The sequence below is a fragment of the Aythya ferina genome (assembly GCF_964211825.1).
Source record: "Aythya ferina genome assembly, chromosome: 14".
Classification (NCBI taxonomy): Eukaryota; Metazoa; Chordata; class Aves; order Anseriformes; family Anatidae; genus Aythya; species Aythya ferina.
Genome location: NC_140312.1, coordinates 3,077,931 through 3,097,977, shown reverse-complemented (window position 1 = coordinate 3,097,977; position 20,047 = coordinate 3,077,931). Strand labels below are relative to the sequence as shown.

Sequence of the window (20,047 nt, the reverse complement as noted above, 5' to 3'; positions counted from 1 at the left end):
TACATTTTGAACAACAAAGAACTCTTTATTTTACAAAATGTATTTCACCTTTTCAGTATTGCCTTTGTAAATGTACTTCATGCTGCAACTACTTACAGTAAAAACATGATTTGCAGCAAAATAAAGGTGCTCAACCAGTTCCAATAGTTTGATTTTTAAGGTATAATGTATAGTTGCACATTTGATTCTCAGATGTGGTCCTTTATTTGCTTTAGTTCGTTGAAATCACAGTGAGAACTTCTCATCGACTGCCTCAGGCCACAGATTTAATGAGGATATTATAAGCACAAGTGTTCTTTACTGCAAAATCTTTCCTTAAAGAAGTGAGCCAAAGGCTAGCGTTTCATTTATTCACTTGCTGCTGTATATGGAGGAGGAACTCATAGTATGATAAGGCTGATTCTGTTCTGTCTTCAATCATATTTTGCAGAAAACTTGATTTCAATGGGCTGTCATCCCTTCAAAATGAAAATAAACATTTGAGTGAAATAAATATTCACCAAGATCTACCAATGCATTCAGAAAGTTACAGATCAAGTGCAAGATGTGCTCAGAGCTCAAGGACTTATGAAAAGAGCCCTTGTGATTAATCCCAACAAGTACTCTTATCACTATTAACCTCATCTAGCATTAAAAAAGGCTAAATGTCACAGAAAAAAAGTTAATCTGTGAAAGTTATAAATTAAAGATGATTCATACCAAGTCATATCTACTGCCAAACTTGTTAGGCACAACATGCACCACTGACAGAACTTGACTTCAGAAAGTACAGTATATGATATCCAAATATGTACTGTAAAAGGTCTCAAAGACTGTTAAAACACTTACTTTATTATATATAGGATAGGAAAGAAAGGTCTCTGTTCTCTCAGCCAAGAAATGAAAGCTATTGTTCTGATGGATTCTGCAGTTTCAAGCTCTGGCAGATGTGTCTAAGAAGCAAAGAGCATCATTAATACACAGCAGTATACAATACCAGCAGTAAATTGATCACTTAACAAAATAACTCAACTCTATCCTGATCAGGTGTAAAGAAACCCTGGACAGAGGAGGCATTCTGCGATGAATAGTTTTACTGTCGTCTCCTAAAGGGCTTGAAACAATCAAATGCACCGAACAGGTGCTGGCAACTGACTATCAGAATAGTGATGGCTGAGTTGTGATCAGTACTGCTTTTTTCACAGAAATGGAAGGTTTTCCACTAATCCCCTGTGCTTACTATTCCCAGATATTCTCAGGGTGCTCCCACTCTTCTGAGAAACTTAATCGTTGTCAGCCTGTTCCTACTGTGCTTTAATGGGAAGATCCAGATTAAAGTTCAGCCTACAGAAACTCCAAGAGACATAACATTTTGTTTCCCTTGGACCTGGATTTATGGCGAATAGCAACCAGAGGGCTAATATTTCAATATAGTATTTCAATTCCCATGAAGATAACATTTTGGCTGCACTGTACGATTGGTATATAACAAAACAAGCACGTACCATGTTCTGTGGTATTGAGCCGTAATTTGGAACTCCAAGGACTTGGCTGATAAAGCTCTGCCCACAGCTCTTTCCAATCCACAGAAACATTACCTGAAAAATAACCAGCAATAAGAATAACCTAAAACAAAGCTACACCTCGTCAGTCTTATACGTTTTGAATTCTCAGAAGGAACACAAAATAAATATAAATTTGGAAAAAAAAATATTAAATCACCACCACCCAACTTACAGAGCCAGCATCCATAAGGTAGGCACCATCCCTACTTAACTTCTCCACTGACAGCTGGAGAATGGGTGGCTGAGGTATAGTTCTGTCATTTATGTTAAGAGCTCCCTAAAGGGAAAAAGAAAAAAAAAAGTACAGTTCACATCTCGATGCAGTGAAATAGTTACAAAAATAGAAGGTTAAGTAAGATTTGGCTGTCCTATGTTGAATATTGAAGCTGAATCCTTTTCCTCTAAGTTTGTTATAATTCAAGTACATAATTTAATAGTAAATCTCTTGATGTTCTATTTAGAGAGGCGTACTTCAAATTTATTTTGATCAGTACTGATGTGCTTTCTGAAATTATTCAGGCTCTTAAACACACTGTTCACAGAACTACTTTGACATTTTAAAATAAAGGAAGCAACGAGGGGGGATGACAAAACATCTGTTGTACTATCATTACATACATACAATTTATAGTGCAAGATAAGACAGGGCAGAAATTAGTTAGAAAAAAAACCTTCCCCATCCACCCATTGCCAAAGCACAGCTTCACACCAGAATTCTTCAAGCCTATCTTCAAGTAACAAAGACATAAATGAAGCAACTGGGAAAATTTGAGCTTTAACGTGGAAGACTTGCAAGGTTTAAAACACAAATTTATTTTCACATCATACAAATCTATGTGACAAGACACAATCAGACCCAGTAGCAATGCAAATACTCACCTCATCTGTGAGATTATCAACTCTGTACAAACTGGGATGTGTCATAAGCATGAGGTAAACAAGGGGCTGGTTTTTCACCTGACACATGGTAAAAATGCGTTCGTCTAAACGTGCGTTCGTCCCAGTTTGAAATGCTTTCTGCAAACAAAAGGGCATTTAATTTGACTGTTAAAGAAAAGTGAGGAACTAAATTCAACATAGTTTATTTTGCACATCAATGACATGCTCTTTTACTGCAGGTTGACATTCCAAGCATAGAAAACTATGCTCCTCTTGTATGGCTTACCTGTTTTAAGAGTGCCAGTACGTAGAGCGGGAAGAGCCGTAGTGAACTGGGGGCCATTAGACCAGGCTGTTGAATGCTTAGGACTGATGAACGGTAAGCAGATAAAGAGTCTATCACTGCGTTGACCAAAGCATCTCGAGCATCACTCAGGGTAGCAGAAACTGATCGGTCCACAGCTTAAAAAGAAAATAAATAAATATAAAGCTCAAGAAAGAGGCTTTTCCTCCTTGTGTAGTAAGTCATACGGGTTAATTCTTCTCATTTCAACATACACTCTCATGCAGCTTAAATTTTTACAACACTACTGTAGAAATCAAGTTAAATGATTCAGAAAAAAGCAAAGGACCAAGAGCTTTTTTGATTTAAGTATTATCAACCAGAAGTATGATGATGCACTAGACTAAGGCCAGGTGACTACATAGAACTATACCGATATTTTACCTAAGCCAAGCATTAGAAGCAGAGAGAATCGTTACTTCTAATGTAACTTCCCAGAAGATTACTGGATAATATCTCTAAAGCTTTTAGTATACATATCCAGACAAGCTCTTTTCATTCTCACCCATATTGGCTAACAGCCCTGTGATAGCTTGCACATCTGCCCCTGCATAGACGTCACTCAGTGTTGTTACAACAGGTAAGCACATCGTGTGGACACGAATTCTTCTTTCACCTGTATGAAAAAAGGAAAAAAACACAACTTTGTTTTTTATGAAGGAACACAAGAATGCCACTGTTTATTCAGTAAATTCTGCCACACTTAAATGCTTTTATTAATTGGATAGTTTCTCCATTGACACTATCAGCTGATCTGTGTTAGACCAAATAAGCAAAAAAAAAAAAAAAAAGATTAAAAGCTACTTAAAACAGCCTGGTTTACTGTTTATATGACAAATAGGATTTAAAAATTGTTAGTTCTCAGTTTCTAGGCTAAGCCCACCTATTTGCAGACCAGAGTAAGTTTCCCAGAAAACTTCCTGGTCTGGAAGAAGCAGTAACATCAACATGCAGTAACATCACATCTACTGTCTTGACATTAGATAAAATAACTTGTGACTCCAACTGCATTATAGCTTATAAATGTACACAAGAACACTTATCTGAATATAATTAGTTTCAGCCAACACTACCTATAAATCTTACCTTTACTGGATGTGTACAGAAGAGCTGACTGAAAAGAAACGACCTGCATATCAGTAAGGCTCTCTTCTACTGACATTTGCACGGCATATCCTGCATCTGGGTTTACGTTGGGTAATGACAACAGATCTGTAGATCTTACGAAGAAGTTCCCATGGAAGGTATGAATGGAAAGACCTACGAGATAAGCATTATACCAAATCAATTATTTTTTTTAGTCAGATGTGAACTACAGATGCCATTTACCCACCCAACACCCCATTCTGTATCAAAACATTAAAATCCTTCTGAATAAAATAAAGCATTTTCAGAAAGGTAAATATTCCAAACAGATTACTGATCTGTAGAATCCACAAAGCCTAACAGAAGCCAGGAATTCAGAAATCAATGTAGAATAAAAGCAAGTTTCTACACTATAAAAGAAACAGCAACCTGGAAAAATTTCCACTTTTAGCCATTATAAAATACAGATTTTTTACTGACTTCTAAATTCCAAATACAGTCATAAAAACGGTCCAATTCCTGGTACTGAGTTTTACTTTCCTAATCCTTGTCCTTTAAACATTTAAGTTTACGTAAAAGCCAAAGTATCAATCATATGAATCAAAACATTCCCAAACAACAGCAAACACAATCCCCTGCTTGCTCCTGCCCTACTCCCAAGAAAACACGTTCAAACCTTTGGTGCATCTTATCCTCATGACAGCCTCAAATCCAATTTTTCTAGTTAAATATCGTTTCAACTCCTTTTGCAATTTCTCCACTTGGACAGGGTTGTGTTTATGATGGTAAGATTGGTAGTAATAGACACTACCTGCCGAATATCTTGATATACAACCTGAAACAAAACCATACAATAGCAGAGTGAATACAGTTGCCTTTAAAAATACCAGAGGAATGCGATATTACCTTTAATTATTAAACAGTTCACATCTGCAAATAGCTTTGTTACACAGTCATAGACCTGCATACAGAGACAGAGACATAATACAACTATATATTCAATTATGTATAGAGGCATGAAAAGACCTGAAATTATGGGTACTCTGTCACTCAAAAGTCTGGTTAAATGGAGAAAAAAATAATTAAAACACTAGTAAGCCTACCCTAATGGTAGGCTTAACACCGATGGCTGGAAGGCAGAAAGGAAGAAAGATTTCAACCACTTATACCAGGACCACAAAAATCCTGACTCACTAAGGGGAGAACATGAAAACAGTTATGCTAAATCAGGAAAGACTGAAATATTGCCTTCTGTTCAGTGTCACTGCTCAAGGATGAATTTTCATCTTGACACATTAGATTTGTTCATATTCTAAATGCTAGATTTCACGTATTTGTCAAGAAGTTTAGAAGTTAGATGCCCCAAAACAACTTTGCATGGCTTACCTAGAGAAGCTAAGTCAGAATACTGTCCACTAAGAAGAAATAAATCCACTGCAACCTGTTGTCCTGAGCAGTCCAAGGCTAACTTCTTGTAAAAGTCAGTTGATGGAGTCAGATGTATCTCCTGTTAACACAACGGAACATTACGATATAAAAGGAAATTCAAGATTCACGTATTTATCACTTGTTTGCAGTGACACTAATAAATAATTATTCATAACTGATTTTAGTTACATCTTTTAAAGAATCAGGTCACGAATTTACATTTACAGTAGTTGTTTCCTGTCCCCCTTCTCTTCACTAAAGTAGTTAAAAGGTTAACCCAACAAAAGAACCATAAAATTCACCTAGAACAGGCAATTCCATAGCTACGCACATGTACAGAACACGACTGGCAGTTCTGATTTTTTTTGTTTGTTTTTAAAAACTTTTCTAACCTTTGCAGTTGCTCTTTGGTTTGGTTCTTCTCGCGATTTCAGTGCTCCCATTCCCACAGATGGAAGCTGTGTCTGGAAGACAGAGATTCTACCTCCAGTGGGGGACATCAGTTTAAAGGCTGCCTGTAATGCAGGTCCAAGAGCACTCTGAGTTTCCAGGGACTTGGTAAACATTTGTGGCAAGGTCCTCAGTAGATCTTGAATAAGCTGCAATTTAGGAAATAAAAATATTAAGACTAGTGTCTTAACAGTTTTTTCTTTATAAGGAGGATTGCTGACTGTATATAAACATGTACTGATACTGGCAATATTAAGGTAGTAAAAAAACAGCCCGAGCAAAAGTCAAGTATTGTCTTGTTTCAGGTTGTTAATTTTTTACAGTCAAATAGATAAATTTAAAGACTTTTTCCCTATCCCAAACTTGTTATTTAAACATAGATATTAAAGAGTATTTAGTAATCCACAAACTATCAAGCATATTATGTGAATGCCACTAGTTATATAAGGCAGTTCTTACCTCTTTATTTTCATTTAAATTTACTAATAAGTTTTCTGGCATTGGTATAAATACATCTGGAAGAAAAAAAAAAGTGTTAGTTTTTTGTTGTTGTGGATTGCTTAAAAAACGATCTTTCCTGAATTGTATTCGCCAATCATTACATCTATTGAAAAATATATAGTATCGATGTGTAAATCCATTCAAACATTGATCCACCCCCAGCATACCTGCGGCTAGAATGACATTTTAGAAGAGCAGTCAAAATGCTTTAAGGATAATAAAGCCTACTGAGTAAAAATGCATGGAAGATTGTCTAGTATTCATTCCACCCTGCCCCTTAACATAAGTGAAAGGTAACTTGACAGTGATGGTCTTTTTAGCCTTTACTAAGCATTAGTCACTAAGAATCTACTGCAATTTACCAAGCATCATTGCAATTATGATCCTAACACAAGTTTAGATAATTGTACAAAAAACTAGAGGTTCAGAAGGCCATCTTTGTTTTTCAGAAGGCTGTCTTCATGTTTTAAGTCATGAGCAGTCACAGCATTGCTCAGACATCAGGAGCTTCAAAGGAACCCAGATATATGCTACTTCCACAGCCATAACTAGAGAGATTAACGATCTGATCTAGAAACTCCCACCAAATATATTTTAAAAAGGCTGTCAAAACCAGCAGTCGTTAATAGGTACTAAACACAGAAGTTTTTTCTGCATACCTTCAATATCTGAAACTATAAGCATCTGAGGCTGAGAGAGACCTTCCTGAAGACTGTAGAAATGGATTGTGCTGTCAAATGTGATGAAGCCTATTTTTGTTCTAGTATTCCCGGGAAGCCTAGAAATCAGACATATGGTGTTCAGCAAGATGAAATTTCATTTCTACAAGCTTTTTTTTTTTTTTTTTTTTTAAATTTAAAACCACATCCACTGCACCTGTCGTCCAATGTTCTTACCAAGTAGTCAGCTTAACAGCTATATTGCAATAGCCTGACTAAATCATTCTGGATGAAAAAAAGGAGCTCATAGTAGAATCACCCAGCAGACGTCTGAGATTTTTTTTAGGAGGGTAATAAAAAATGGATGAACAACACTTAGAAAGAATAAATGTGTTTGCAGACACAGCAACAGGTGTTTGTAATTTTTAAGTTAAAGCCTTATTTAGAAGTTCAGCATAGAAGCCCCTTCAGAAAGGAATGACACACAAGAATCCCAAAGTGAGTTATCTTTCAGCATTTTCCAATGTTAGTGAAGTAGAAAGCTAGACATCAACTCTACTATATATCAAACAAAAATAATATATAAAGATACAGGAAAGAAACAAGCTGCAAATACTAAGCCAGATTTATGTACATTCAAATAGCACTTCCTTAAAATGAAAAGTTAATTAGATGCATGCATACATTCCAGTGAATACTTATCTAAATTTCAGCTTTTAGAAGAGATAATTCAAAACACATCATTAACATAATGCTTATTCCTCCTTGGGGTTGGTGAAGAAGATAGAAAAGACCAAGAGTGAGAAGTGCCTCAAAATTACTTTATATAGTGGTGCAGCTGTGATAGGAAAAATGACTACAGCTTTATACTAAATTTCCATACAACACTGGCCATGGCGAGCTAACACCAGGAAGCTTTTCTTACAGACAGGAAGCATTAGCATGTTATTGTCTGGCATAAGTTTCATACGACCAAAAAAAAAAAAAAAAGGACATTATTTCTACTTACAGGTCAAGATTGTCTAACAAGGTCTTGCAGACTGTATTCAAGTATCCTGTCTCTATTGCATTATGAGAAACATCAAATACAAAGAGGTACACAGGTGGCTGAGGTGGACGTAGCTGAACAAAGAAAAGATTGCCTTTAATTTTCAAAGTGACAGTTATTAGATTGGGTTTATTCTACTGCAGGTTTGAACTCTATTAGAGCAACACACAGATGACAGATAAAATTTCTAAATGCATTTTCCTCATCGGGTGATTCTATAATTGTGGTTTTCTTTCAAAAGACCCACAAACACCTACCTATTCTAAATACAGAACTATGAAATCATAAATGTTTATAAATGACATCCTATCTGAAGTAACGCTTGAGACTTCTCAGATGTACTCCTTGAAGCAGTAACTGCTATACTAAACTGGAAAGCACCCTCTATAAGAAGTTTGTGGGTTTTTTTCCTCCTCAACTTCTCTCTGGAAATAAAAACTAAGGGAGAGAGTAAGTAAAACCTTACCATGTATTCAGATGGAGCCATAAACTCAATAGTAGCATTCTGGACTTCAGGTCTTTTATGAGGTTCTCCATAAACTCTTGTCACAGGATTATACATGAATTCTTCAGGAACTGTGCAGGTAAATTAGTACATTATTACTTCAAACTAGCATTAGCTGTGCTACATTTTAAAACAAATATATCAACTCTTTAGTGCCTGTTGGGCAATACTTCTCCGAAAACTATATATACTAGGTAGGGAAGCAACTTTGTCACCTGTCCTACCTTGGGAGACTGTGTCAGACTTCAGCATAAGAAATGATGAAACCTAGCACTGACACAGCCAACAATATTGCCATCTCAAAGGTCAAGGTGGGAAAGGATAGCTCTAACAGTTCAAAACAATGAGCGCATTTAAAACCTACCATCATTCACTCTATAGCACAAATTGCATTTCCATCTCCTTTGGTCTAAAAAGCTGACGAAAGGGTTAATATACGTCCGGCAGGAACGACATCTCACAATAGTGCTTGAAGTGACCACTGGCAATTGCTGGAAAAGAAAAGCTTCCTATTTTAAAGCGTCAACACTACAGCCATTCAACTACGATAACAACAATCTACACTGTGCTTCCTGGTTAGCTAGCTAGTCAAAGCATACTTGTTTAAGGAACAAGTATTTCTGCATCCACACAGCACTCCTACAAAATTCCTTAATAATAATACTGGTCAGAACCTAACTCTAATCTATTTGGCTGCAAATGCTTCCCTTTCAAGCCTCCACAGTCTTGAATTTTGCATTTATGGTGCAAAAACAAACTCCACATTCAGTGCAGGGCAAACATCCCAGGAAAAAGCCAGCAATATGTATTCGGAAAATCACTTAAGTTGTGAAAAACAGGAACATTTAAAAGATGCACTGCCAAATCCAAAGTCTCCTGGGTATCTGTGGACAGCCAAACCCCTTTAACTTTGTTAATGCTTAACTAAATTAAGAATCAGTACTTGGTTTGGTATAGGAAATTAATAACTACAACCGTTATGTGACAAAATACAGCTATTCAAGTAGGAGTGATATTTACATGAGTTGCCTTCTGTCACACTATGACTTCTGCACTGCCTCTGAGGGTTGTTTTTTTTTTTTTTAGGTTTAGAAAGGCAGTAGAAAAATCTCAGATAAATGACAGCAATCTGTATGGACCTATAGACCAGGGAAATGTCAGTCACCAAGGCAATTCTTCTAGGCCAAGATCAGGCAAAATAGCTGCACTTCTTTTCTAACCCCTCTTCCAACTTTGGACAGTTTTTAGCGAAGGTATAGCTGATATTTCAGCATTTAAAGTTTTAGATGTTTCTCATACCGATAAGTCTTTGAAAGGATGAAGCAGGAGCCCCAAAGGAAGTTTGGCTTTATTCAATAAGGCCTGAGTTTGAGGAATGTTGGTCAGGGTACAGCGGAACAACCTACACAGAGAATAAAGGATTATTTTCAGTGACTTTCAGGTAAGGAAATTATAATTTCAGTAGTGTATAATATCCTTTATATTTTCCAGAGCTGGTGACATCCATTCCCAGACAAAATACCATCTCCAACTCTGTCACATTTTTCCATTTTAGTCTGAGCTGGATCCACAGTTAGTTAGTCCACAGTTGGCTGGATCCACAGCTTTAGTTATGTTACTTTATACACACACTTTTAATGCAGAAAATGGTGTCTTTCTAGTCAAAGTCAAAGTTAAGCCTAACAGTGCTCAAAGTTGCACCAAATCTTTACACACAAAGCGTTATTTTGGGGTAACTTTTTGAGGTGGCCTGTATACTGATCTGAACCAGCAAAGTTTAAAATAACTGCAAACAACCCCAACAGCTGTAACTTCAGACACTTCAGAACCCAGTGGTTTCTGCGAAGTGCAGTCATGCACAGTACTTCTGCAAATTTTTACACAGATTTTTATTAGTAATGCAAGTATTTTGGTAACTTTCAATACAGAGGTCATGCGTGCTTCTGCATCCACAGCCTTCTTGACCTACCTGCCTTTAATGAGTTAATTCCTATTTTAAATCTCAGTCATACTCATCACCAGCTATTTTGCAATCTTTTTGCATCGTATTTATTTGTAACTGCCTTGCAAACATCTTATTTTTCCTCACATTTTCTACGCAATTTCCTTGTACACTGTGAAGCAGGTTTACAAAAAGCACTTAGTAGCAGCTGAGAACCCTAACAGGAGGATTATGAAGGTTATGTTATCCTCTTGTTATGGAGAACAGTTACTTGAAACACATCCCAGACTGAAATGAAAATAGCAGGTCATCCAAATTACAGTGTGTGCACCAGATAAAGAAAAGGGCAAGCTCTGCTAACTGCCTCGATCTTGGCTCCAGAGAAAGGAACACAAATCAATGAAATTTTGTAAACAGTAATGAGGTGCTTAACTGATTGAATTATCTAATTAATCCCATGCAACTATTTTTAGATTCTAACAAAAAGCAACAGCAAGTGGAGACACGTGATCTCTTAACACCTGCAGTAGAACATACCTGGTTAATTAAAGCTGTGGTACACATTCAAACACCACATTTCAACAATTTCTTAAGGCATTAAAAAAATGTTACCTAAATGACTTTTCTAAGGGATGCATGTGAGGCTTTCTTAATTAAAAGAGGAACGTTGCTCAAAATTGAATCAATGGCATTGGTTATACTCTGACATCAGGAATTAATGGACTGCTTCAGGACTACAAAGTCAACAGCTAATAAGCAGATGATATCAACAAGCTGAAAAGGGCAATTAATATTCTACACTGCCTTCCTCACTTCAAAATTTAATCCACTGACCACCTTTATCTTAACATGCTGAAGCCCATTTTCAATGCTTTATACTCACAAAAATAAGTAAATATTTTTGAAAGTTGTAAACATAACTAGGAATTTATTTTGATGAATTATAGTAAATTGATAATCTTACTCTGGATTACAATTGAGCTTCTGGATGTCTTCATGCAAGTTTGGGACAGGAGCCTGTAAGATGGTTGTAGGAAGAATATTTCTTTCTTGAAGAAGATTCACAGGTCTTAATCCTTCCTGCTGGAGGCTCAGGGAACCCATAGATGCAGTTAAGTGATTAGTGCCTAGGGGAGGCTAGAGTCCAATAAAATTTCACAATTAGCATTGATTATTTGGATGAAACCCAGTTCATTTAAAAAGCAAACATATCCACCTTTCATTTTTTGTGCACATTAACTGCAACTGTATTAAAGTGATATATTTAGAAATACTACTTGTTACATAAACTTGGACTTTAGCACGTAACATACTGGAGGTAAAAAATAACTGATTTGCTACAAAACCCTTGAAATACAGAGGCCCAGATGGCAAAAACATCAGTCAGTTTGCTTTGAAAGTTCAGAAAAAAAAATACTTCAGCTATCAATAGTGACCTGAGGGAAGAAAAACACACCCAAAGTAACTGAAAATTTAAGATAAATATTCTGAGCAGATTTAAGAATAAGACATTTTAGGAAGAGCTGGCATAATTTTTCCAGGCTGGTGTCAAGTTGACAACAAAAGCATTGATTTCTGGATACATCTATCATTGTGAACAAGTGGCACAGAGTGGGGAACTACAGAAGCAGATCCCCACTGACACACAACACAGATTGCTGCATTATTTTTTTTTTTAAATTTTGTATATTCAAGTGCATTGGGGCAGTAATGAGAAAAAAAAGAAAATCTACCTGGTGGAAATGTTTTGATCCATCTGGATATTGCAAAGCAGATGCTTGCATTCCTGGTGCTCCAGGTGGTGAAGTATTTTGGTAGCCTGGTGGCAAGGCAGGGTAAGAATAGCCAACATTTCTGTTCATCTTAAGATTTGGGGGTGCAGGAGAAGGATGTGGGGTTGCTAGAAGTAGAGAAGACATATTTAAGATGAATTGAAGAAGCGCAGCTTGGTCAAAGCATTATCACATCAGGAGGGCTTTTTGTTATTTAAGTGTAAGCAAACGACAAGTGTCAATTTCACAGTGTTAACTGCTCTACAATACTTGCATGCATATACCGTCTGTCAATGCTTCAAATATATTTAGTTTCAAGACAGACACTGAACAAAATATGAATGTCTGTACATAAATAACTAAACTTCTATCTTTCCTAAACTGTTAGAAATGTTATGTCATTAACAGTAAGCATTTTTAATTCCAAAACCTTACCCATGAGGCCACCTCCTTCTATTGCATCATAGCTATTTTGGACCGCAGACCCATCGCTAGCAGCAGATGTAGCATCACCTGTTAAAAAGGTCCCAGTAAAAAAAAAAATTAACAAGTTACTAGGAAGTTGCAATGAGGTAAATTAAAAGAGATTCTCTTTGCAGGATGAATATGGAGATTAGCGTAGTTTGGATTTACACTGTCTCAAGACAAAACTTAATTATAAATGTATATCTTCTTAGCTGTTTCTGTCATGCACTTCCCCTGCTGAAACGACCTCTAAGGACATTCATGAAAACCCACAAACGTTTTGAAGGAAAAACAATTAAGTCTACATTTCTGGTTGACTGATCTGTTCAGATTACTTTGAATTAGGTATACTCCATCAATTCCAAGCTAATAGGCAGCAAAGCGTGTCAGGGGACTCATTCTCATCATAGGAAGGGTCTGTATGCTAGCTAGCTGCAGTTTTCAACGCATCTTGGAATGTAGGTACAGAGCTCCCTGAAATTCTTTTTCCATCGAAATCACATGGAAACAAACTCCCTTCGCTTATACACTTTGTCCAGTCCTGTTTAGCAAACACCAACAGTTCTGATATGGTCACATACCAGTCAAGATACAAATTCCACTTGAGATAAGAAAAACCTTGAAATTGAGAGTCCTCCCAAAGGACAACTTACTCAAAGCTTGCTATGTCTAAACTTACAAAACCAAGTATCAATTGTTAAAGGGAAGAAGGTACTCAATTTACATTATATTATCATTAAAATCTTCAAAGATGACCCAGTGGAAGGAACCTATTACATTATCAACAAATAAAAAACAGTTAAACTTGCTTCAAACTAAACATTTCTCTCTCCAAAGCCCTGAAAGTGTCTCTTTTTTTTTTTTTTTTTAAACTATGAAAGGAGACTTTCTAAGCAAAAGCAGTTTCTAATGCCTTTTGTATGTTCAAAACTAAGCTAAATCTGAACTGCACTATTCTTGCACTCAATACAGCTACCAGCTACAAGAAGCTGTCAATCTGAACATGCAAGGTACCAACAGTTTTGACAGAACAAAGCACCATATATATATGTAAAAATAAAACTGCCAACTACCACATCATCCCATCTAACACGAGCTCTAAGTGCAATACAACTGCAGGTCTGTTTGATCCAGAGCTCTGATGAGTTCTCAAACAACGGCATTTGTGCAGGCCCCACAGGAGTCAGAGAAAATCAGATATGTCTTCAACAGCTGACAGCCTTCACAGCCTCTAGTTGAGAGCAACTCCTTTCTTACCTTCTTGATTTGCAGCTGAGTTTAGCAGAGGCTGTGCATTAGGTGGTCCCGCTGTCAGCGTTGATGGCCTAATTAAAGGTGGACCACCAACCGGTGGGGGTCCCAAAGGTGGCCTTGGGGGGTGGAGAGGAGTTAAAGGCTGAGTCACTGGTGGAGGTGCTGATCCTGTAAAGAGATTAATTTTTAGTTGAACCCCAATGAAAAAGTCACTGAAGACTTTTCTCAACAGACCATATTGATCGAACACATTCCTCTTACTCAAGTGATAAGCAGCATCAGACAAATCCTAACCCATGTAGAAGGTTTAACAATTTCAAGTTGTTTCTGTCACACTGGATTCCTGTAACCGTTATTTACGATGTTATTTACTTCTTATGTTATGCTATTTACCCCTTTCAGTTACTTGTTACCATTCCTGGTAAGAATTTTAAGAGGCACAGAAGGCATCCTCGTTTCAATTATGAATTCTGGACTCCATAAAGTTATAGTACAGCCCCACATCAGAGTATAATGAAATAGAAGAGTCTAAAACAGATCCCTCCAGACAGGGTGCTCATCTTCAACAAGCTGATGCGAGACAGTAACGTACAGATCATGGCTGAGAGAGGCTGTCCAAGGCCAGGCATGCAGCTGGCAGACCTTTGTGCTAAGAATGAGCACCATCAGCAAAATGATCTAAATTCATTTTAAAAGTGATCACTGTTCTACAAAAACTTTGCTGGGAAATTGCTCAGGAGGATTCACCACTGAATGTGCACAAGGATTCTATTCCATATGCCCCTTTCCAAAGTTTCTCATTTACCATCTTCATCATGAACTCCAGAGTACTAATTGCTCATTCCAATCAACTGTAATAAAATCACCCCAGCATAAAACAAAGAACTAGAATCAAGAGAAACATCTAACGGGGCTAAAAGCATTTTGTAAGAAAAAAAGATTTGCTTTAATGTTTTTCAACTGTGAAGTCCTGAAGTCCTCACTTGACTGAAGCACACAAATGCTTCAAACACCCAAAGGAATGGCAAAGGCCACAGAAACATCACCCACATGTAGCTCGCCAAAACAACGAGCTGCCACTAAGGAATTACCTGCATCAACCACCCAAGCAAAAACAAAATGTTACACACAGAATTTCCTTTTCTAATCCAAAGAAGTTACCCCAAATTTTGTGATGCGCGTTTTCTCAGATCATCTGTTTTGACAATCTGGTACCCATGAGCAAAAGGCTGCTGCAGAGTGAATTCTATGTACCTTTTTTTAAAAAACGATACAGAAAAGTTGGCACTGGGAGCCAGTTAAAAGAAAAATATCAAGAACTGACGGTTACCTGGCTTCATATAGCTGTTCTGAAGCGAGGGACCTCCTGGAGAAGCAGCATACTGATAACTTCCTGGAGGATTTGTATTTCCTGATAACGAGGGCGATGGCTGAGCTGACCCTGTCCCCGTCCCGTGAGCCAAGTGGCTTGTTGGTGTCCCAGCCGGGTGACTCAGGGCGCTCTGGCTGTACTGCCAGTTGGAAAGCATTGGGGGGCCAGCTCCAGGAGGAAAGCTACCAGCAGATGATATAGCAGCTGAGTTTTGCAACGCAGGCGGCGGCACTTGAGGTACAGGACCTGTTTGCTGCACTGGTGACCCAGAGAGAGGTGCCACTGGTGGTCTGTTGAGAGTCTGCCCAGGCCCTTGATAACTGTTGAATTGAGAAACATTCGGGGAGCCACTGTAGTTGTATTGTCCAGAAGGCTGATGGGGAGGAACCTTCTGATGGGAGTACGATCCTGGAACGGCAGGGTTGTATCCCTGGGCATCTGAAGAATGCATCATCTGATTTTGAACAGGACCTAGGAGGAAAAAAAAGCTTTAAAAAGTCAGTGTTGTGTATCGCTGCTGAAAATAAAATATGTTCCTGGGACTCTCCTTCCTTAGGATGTTATTAATCTCCACATTACAGAAATCTTTTTTTTGTTTAAAAAAACAAAAACAGCTGTAAGTGATGGAAGGAGTACTACAAGGGAAACAAACTTGACAGTATTTTGCTATCAACACTTAGATCTTTCAGTGTTTTTGTTTTTACAGTAGCCTCCCAAGCACGCAGCTCGCTAAGCAATCCAGTGCCTGAGCAAACTCCACCCTCCCGCACCGAAACGCACACCCACTGATATTTCCATCTCCAGCAACACCCCAAAGCCAGCGGGGCGAGGAGGAGGGCACTGCCACGCGGCTGCCAGGAGCCGCCCTCACCCAGCAGCTCAGCTCCACTTGAGGCTTGACACCAACTTCAACTTTAGCTTACGGCAAAGAGCCGAGCAGCCAGTTTCAGCATAAGTCACCCTGCTATTTCTCAAGTGACAGAGTTAATCCGTAAAGGTTCTGCAGCTAAATTTAGCAGGAGGACTATTCCTGCACATACGGCTCGCATCAACAGCCAGCTGGCTTGAGAACACAGAACGAAGAGCGATTTATCATGGCATAAGTCACCCATCGAGAAAATACAGCTTGATAGGCTAATGGTGCTGATGTGTTTGTTGGGTGGTAGAGCTGAACTCAGCATTAATCACTTGGAAAAAACAAATGAGGTTAATAAAACAGTAAACGGCACTGGAAGGGCTTCATCAGATTTCCGTTGTACACAGGAACATGAAAAATGTTGGGGGGGTTTCAGTGCACTGAGAGCTCCAGCAGGAAGGCCACCACTGCCCCAAAAAGGGCAGCCAGCCTAAGGGGAGAGAAATCTCCAGGTGGAATCCTTCTGAGCAGAAAGCACTGAGTAATTCATGCCAAAGCCAGATACAACTCGTACAAAACATTAAAACACTCTCTGATGCTGTATCATTATTTTGTCACATTGGTGTGGCTTTATTATTTCCCCAAACATCCAGTATCAACATTGGAGACTTTCCACCTACATGGTTATTTGCCTGAAATCAAAAGAAATCCTCCTTATGATTTATACTGATGATTCTTTTACTCCCAACCCTATTCTACTTTCCAGAATTAGTTAAGTTTCTGGAAAATAAAACGTTGAACCCAGAAAAACGAAAGTATTTAATTCTCCAGACCAGAACCCCCTGCAAGACTCAACACTTGCATTTTCAAAAGCACGCCGCAGAGATGAGCACGCGGAAAGACATTTCGCATACAAGTGCTGCAAAGAGCAGCCACCAGAATGAAATCCCACAATTTCATTTAGCAATAAAATAAAGGCAGCTGGTTTCTGAGCTACTGAAACGTTCTGGTTAAACTTGAAAAGGGGAGAAGTTCACATTGCCGAGTTCGAATAACTTGGAACTCGGGCACGTACACAACAAAAGAAGCTAACCAAGGAACACTGAAGTACCTCGTTAGGGCAAATATTGCGACTGCCACTCAGCTCAGCACTCCCTAGAAAGCCTCAGGTGACAGCTGACAGACAGCTGTCACCCCCTGAGCACTGTGTGCATCTCCACACCGACTGCTCGGCCAAGGTAGCAGCACTACAGTGCCACTGACCTCGCCCTGCCTCTGTTATTTGTGCCTCAGAAGTATATAGCATAAGATTCGGTCCCCATTAATCACAATATGCTGTCTGCCTTTCAGTTAGGAAACCCACTTGTAGCCCACCATCCCTACAAAGCTGCTCACAAATCTTAGCAATTAATAAACCTCCAAAACTAAGGGCGTCGAAACCAAAAGCTTGCAAACATGCGAATTCCTACGGTTGTGACTCACCTCTGAAAATCACCCCGCAGCGGATCCATCAGGTGGGCTTTACACAACTGATTTACCAAGTGACTTGTAAATTCAGTTTGCCAGCTCTACAAGTGACTAAGGTGTCTTATGTAAGAGCTGTATCACATGCGTATTGATATAACGTTACCCTAAATGGTACAGAAGATACAGAACAAATACAGATTAATTTTATAACTTGGTTATTCACCTCGGGGCATGACTCTGTAGCCCAGCCAGGAATCATTTTTATGACACTTTGTGTCGTGATGAGTTAGATTTTTAAAGCAATCTTCCAAATTCCAATTCAGTTTTATTTTTTGAAGTCAGAAGGGCAATGAAAAGCCTTGATAGCCTTCGTACAATTCATGCTTTCAAGGCAAGCCTGCATAAAGCTGCCAACAAAACCAAAGCGACAGCTCTGAGGGGCATTAACCCTTCTCAAAGGCCTTCAGAGTTGCACAAAGACTTCTCAGAACTTGCTTTTTGCTGCTGTCAGGTGCCCATCTTGACCTGACCCCTTTCGGGAGGCCCAGCGGACAGCTCGCAGGCTCTCCAGCTTCCCCGCACGCTGCTGCTCCTTTCCTGCACTGCACCCTGAAGCTGGGGATCGAGCAGGAGGAAATGATGGCTCAAAACATTACCATGGGAGGCTGCGATTCAAGCCACGTTCTCTGCCACACACAAATTCAGTGCCACCTGCTCCCCGTGCCCACGACGCTGCTTTCACCCATCGCAACGTCCCCAGGGGGTACAAGGACACGGACCCCAAAGGGCTGAGCTGGATTCCAGCCGAGCTGGGCGGCAGGAGGCCCCCAGCACCCGCTACAGCTGAGCCCACCTGCGGCTCCCAAAGCAGTTCGTGGCCTCAGAGCACCACACCAGCACACGAGGGGAGCGTGTCCTCTCCGAGTGCGTTTCTCCTCCTTGTTTACTCTCCACATCTGCCAGCCGAAGAGCAAATCGGCACTCACAGTGAGCACTGCTCCTACTGAAACCCAGCGAGGGGAGGCAGGTTGTTACCAGGCAACCCACAGCTCGCTGCCCAACCATTTCCAGGTCAGCAGCGTGCGGCGCCGCTGCCACGGCCGGGCACATGCACAGGGAGCTGGGCACCTGTGGGCAGCGAGGGGAGCAAGGTGTCACGAGGAGAGCTGGCAGCTGGAGTACGATTTATCGCTCTGCTGACAGCTCCCGTTCCTCACGGGCCATTATAAATGCCATAACGGTGCTCTCGGTACACTCCAGATGGCTTTGAGGCACTGTTGTTTTTCCTGTAAGGGCCGAGGCTCGCAGCACCTTCCCGACAGCGCTGCGAGTGGCCCACCCCCCAATAACCCCATTTATTCAATGGGCCAACAACCCGTGCCCTCTCCCAAGCACGCCGTAACTGCTGCTTCATTTTATTACTCTTCCTTTGCGTAACTCTAGCTTTCGGGTCTGGTTTTCAGACACCTGGCAGCCTGACGTCTCTCCTCCTCCGGCCGCCTCCCTGAACTTCCACCGTGTGCTCGAGCCACCCACAGCCAAACCAGCTGAGACAGCGCGATGCCAGCGTGGAACTCATCCTGCTCCAGCACCCCACGAGCTGACGTTCCTCTCGGACGCTCCCTGCTTCCACCACAATCTGAAGAGGATGAGGACTCTTCTCAGCCTGCATTTATTTTTCAGCCTGCATTTATCCGCTTCCCACACTGCTGACCCTACAGGCGAGCGTGCAGCCGTGTAACGCCGCGCTGCGAGTGATTTTTGAGAAGTTATAAACATGCTGCTGGAGAAAGAAGGGGACGGCGAGGCAACCCGTTTAATTACTCACAATTACAGCAGAAAAACCGAAGGATTTCCTTAAAACCACCCCGCTCACGGGGCGCCACGAGTCCCCAGAAGGAGAAGCACGGAAATGGGGAACGGAAAATGAGGGAAAGGGGCACGGCGGGGGGGGGGGGGGTGAGGGCTGAGGGAGGGCTTCCAGCCTCGCTTCCCGGTTCTAAAGGTCCCGCGGGGTGAGGCCCTCACGGGGCGCGGCCCTCACGGTTTTGGGTACAAAACCCCCAAAATCCGCCACACCGCCACCCCCCGGAGCCCCGGGACGCCCCCCACCCTTGTCCTTATAGCTCACCGTTGCTGTAGGGCTGCCGGCCGGCGCCCTGAGCTCGGCAGGCAGCGGCGGGCCCGGCGGGCTGGGCCATGGCTCCCGGAGGCTCCCTGAGGCGCCCGGGCCCGGCTCCGCTCGGCTCCGCGGCGCCAGAGGCGGGGCCGACGCCGCACCGGAACTACCGGGGCCAGCCCGGCGCATGCGCGCTGCGTACACGTGGCACTTCCGGGCAGCGCCGCGCTGCGGCAGGGGGAGGCGCGGGGATATGGGGGGGGGGGGAGGGGGGTAGACGCGGGGGGGATTTTTGGCCCTAAATGTAGGGAAATGGGGCTGTGAGACCCAAATGGAGTGAGATGCCATTTAGGTTGG

At 40.8% G+C, this 20,047-nt stretch overlaps 1 protein-coding gene across 1 annotated transcript; it reads right to left on the bottom strand.

Moving 5' to 3' along the window:
- On the bottom strand, positions 1-19,838 carry SEC24A (SEC24 homolog A, COPII coat complex component). Its single transcript, XM_084535714.1, has 23 exons — positions 19,703-19,838; positions 15,207-15,719; positions 13,880-14,044; positions 12,593-12,670; positions 12,119-12,285; positions 11,350-11,522; positions 9,743-9,845; positions 8,808-8,934; positions 8,405-8,514; positions 7,900-8,012; positions 6,891-7,009; positions 6,190-6,245; positions 5,673-5,879; positions 5,239-5,359; positions 4,529-4,687; positions 3,853-4,026; positions 3,272-3,382; positions 2,710-2,885; positions 2,424-2,561; positions 1,717-1,821; positions 1,485-1,577; positions 829-932; positions 1-458 (listed from the first exon to the last, which is right to left on the bottom strand). The coding sequence occupies exons 1-23, from the start codon at positions 19,770-19,772 to the stop codon at positions 344-346; spliced, it is 3,297 nt and encodes a 1,098-aa protein (XP_084391840.1). The 5' UTR covers positions 19,773-19,838; the 3' UTR covers positions 1-343.
- Positions 19,839-20,047: the final 209 nt, after the last annotated feature.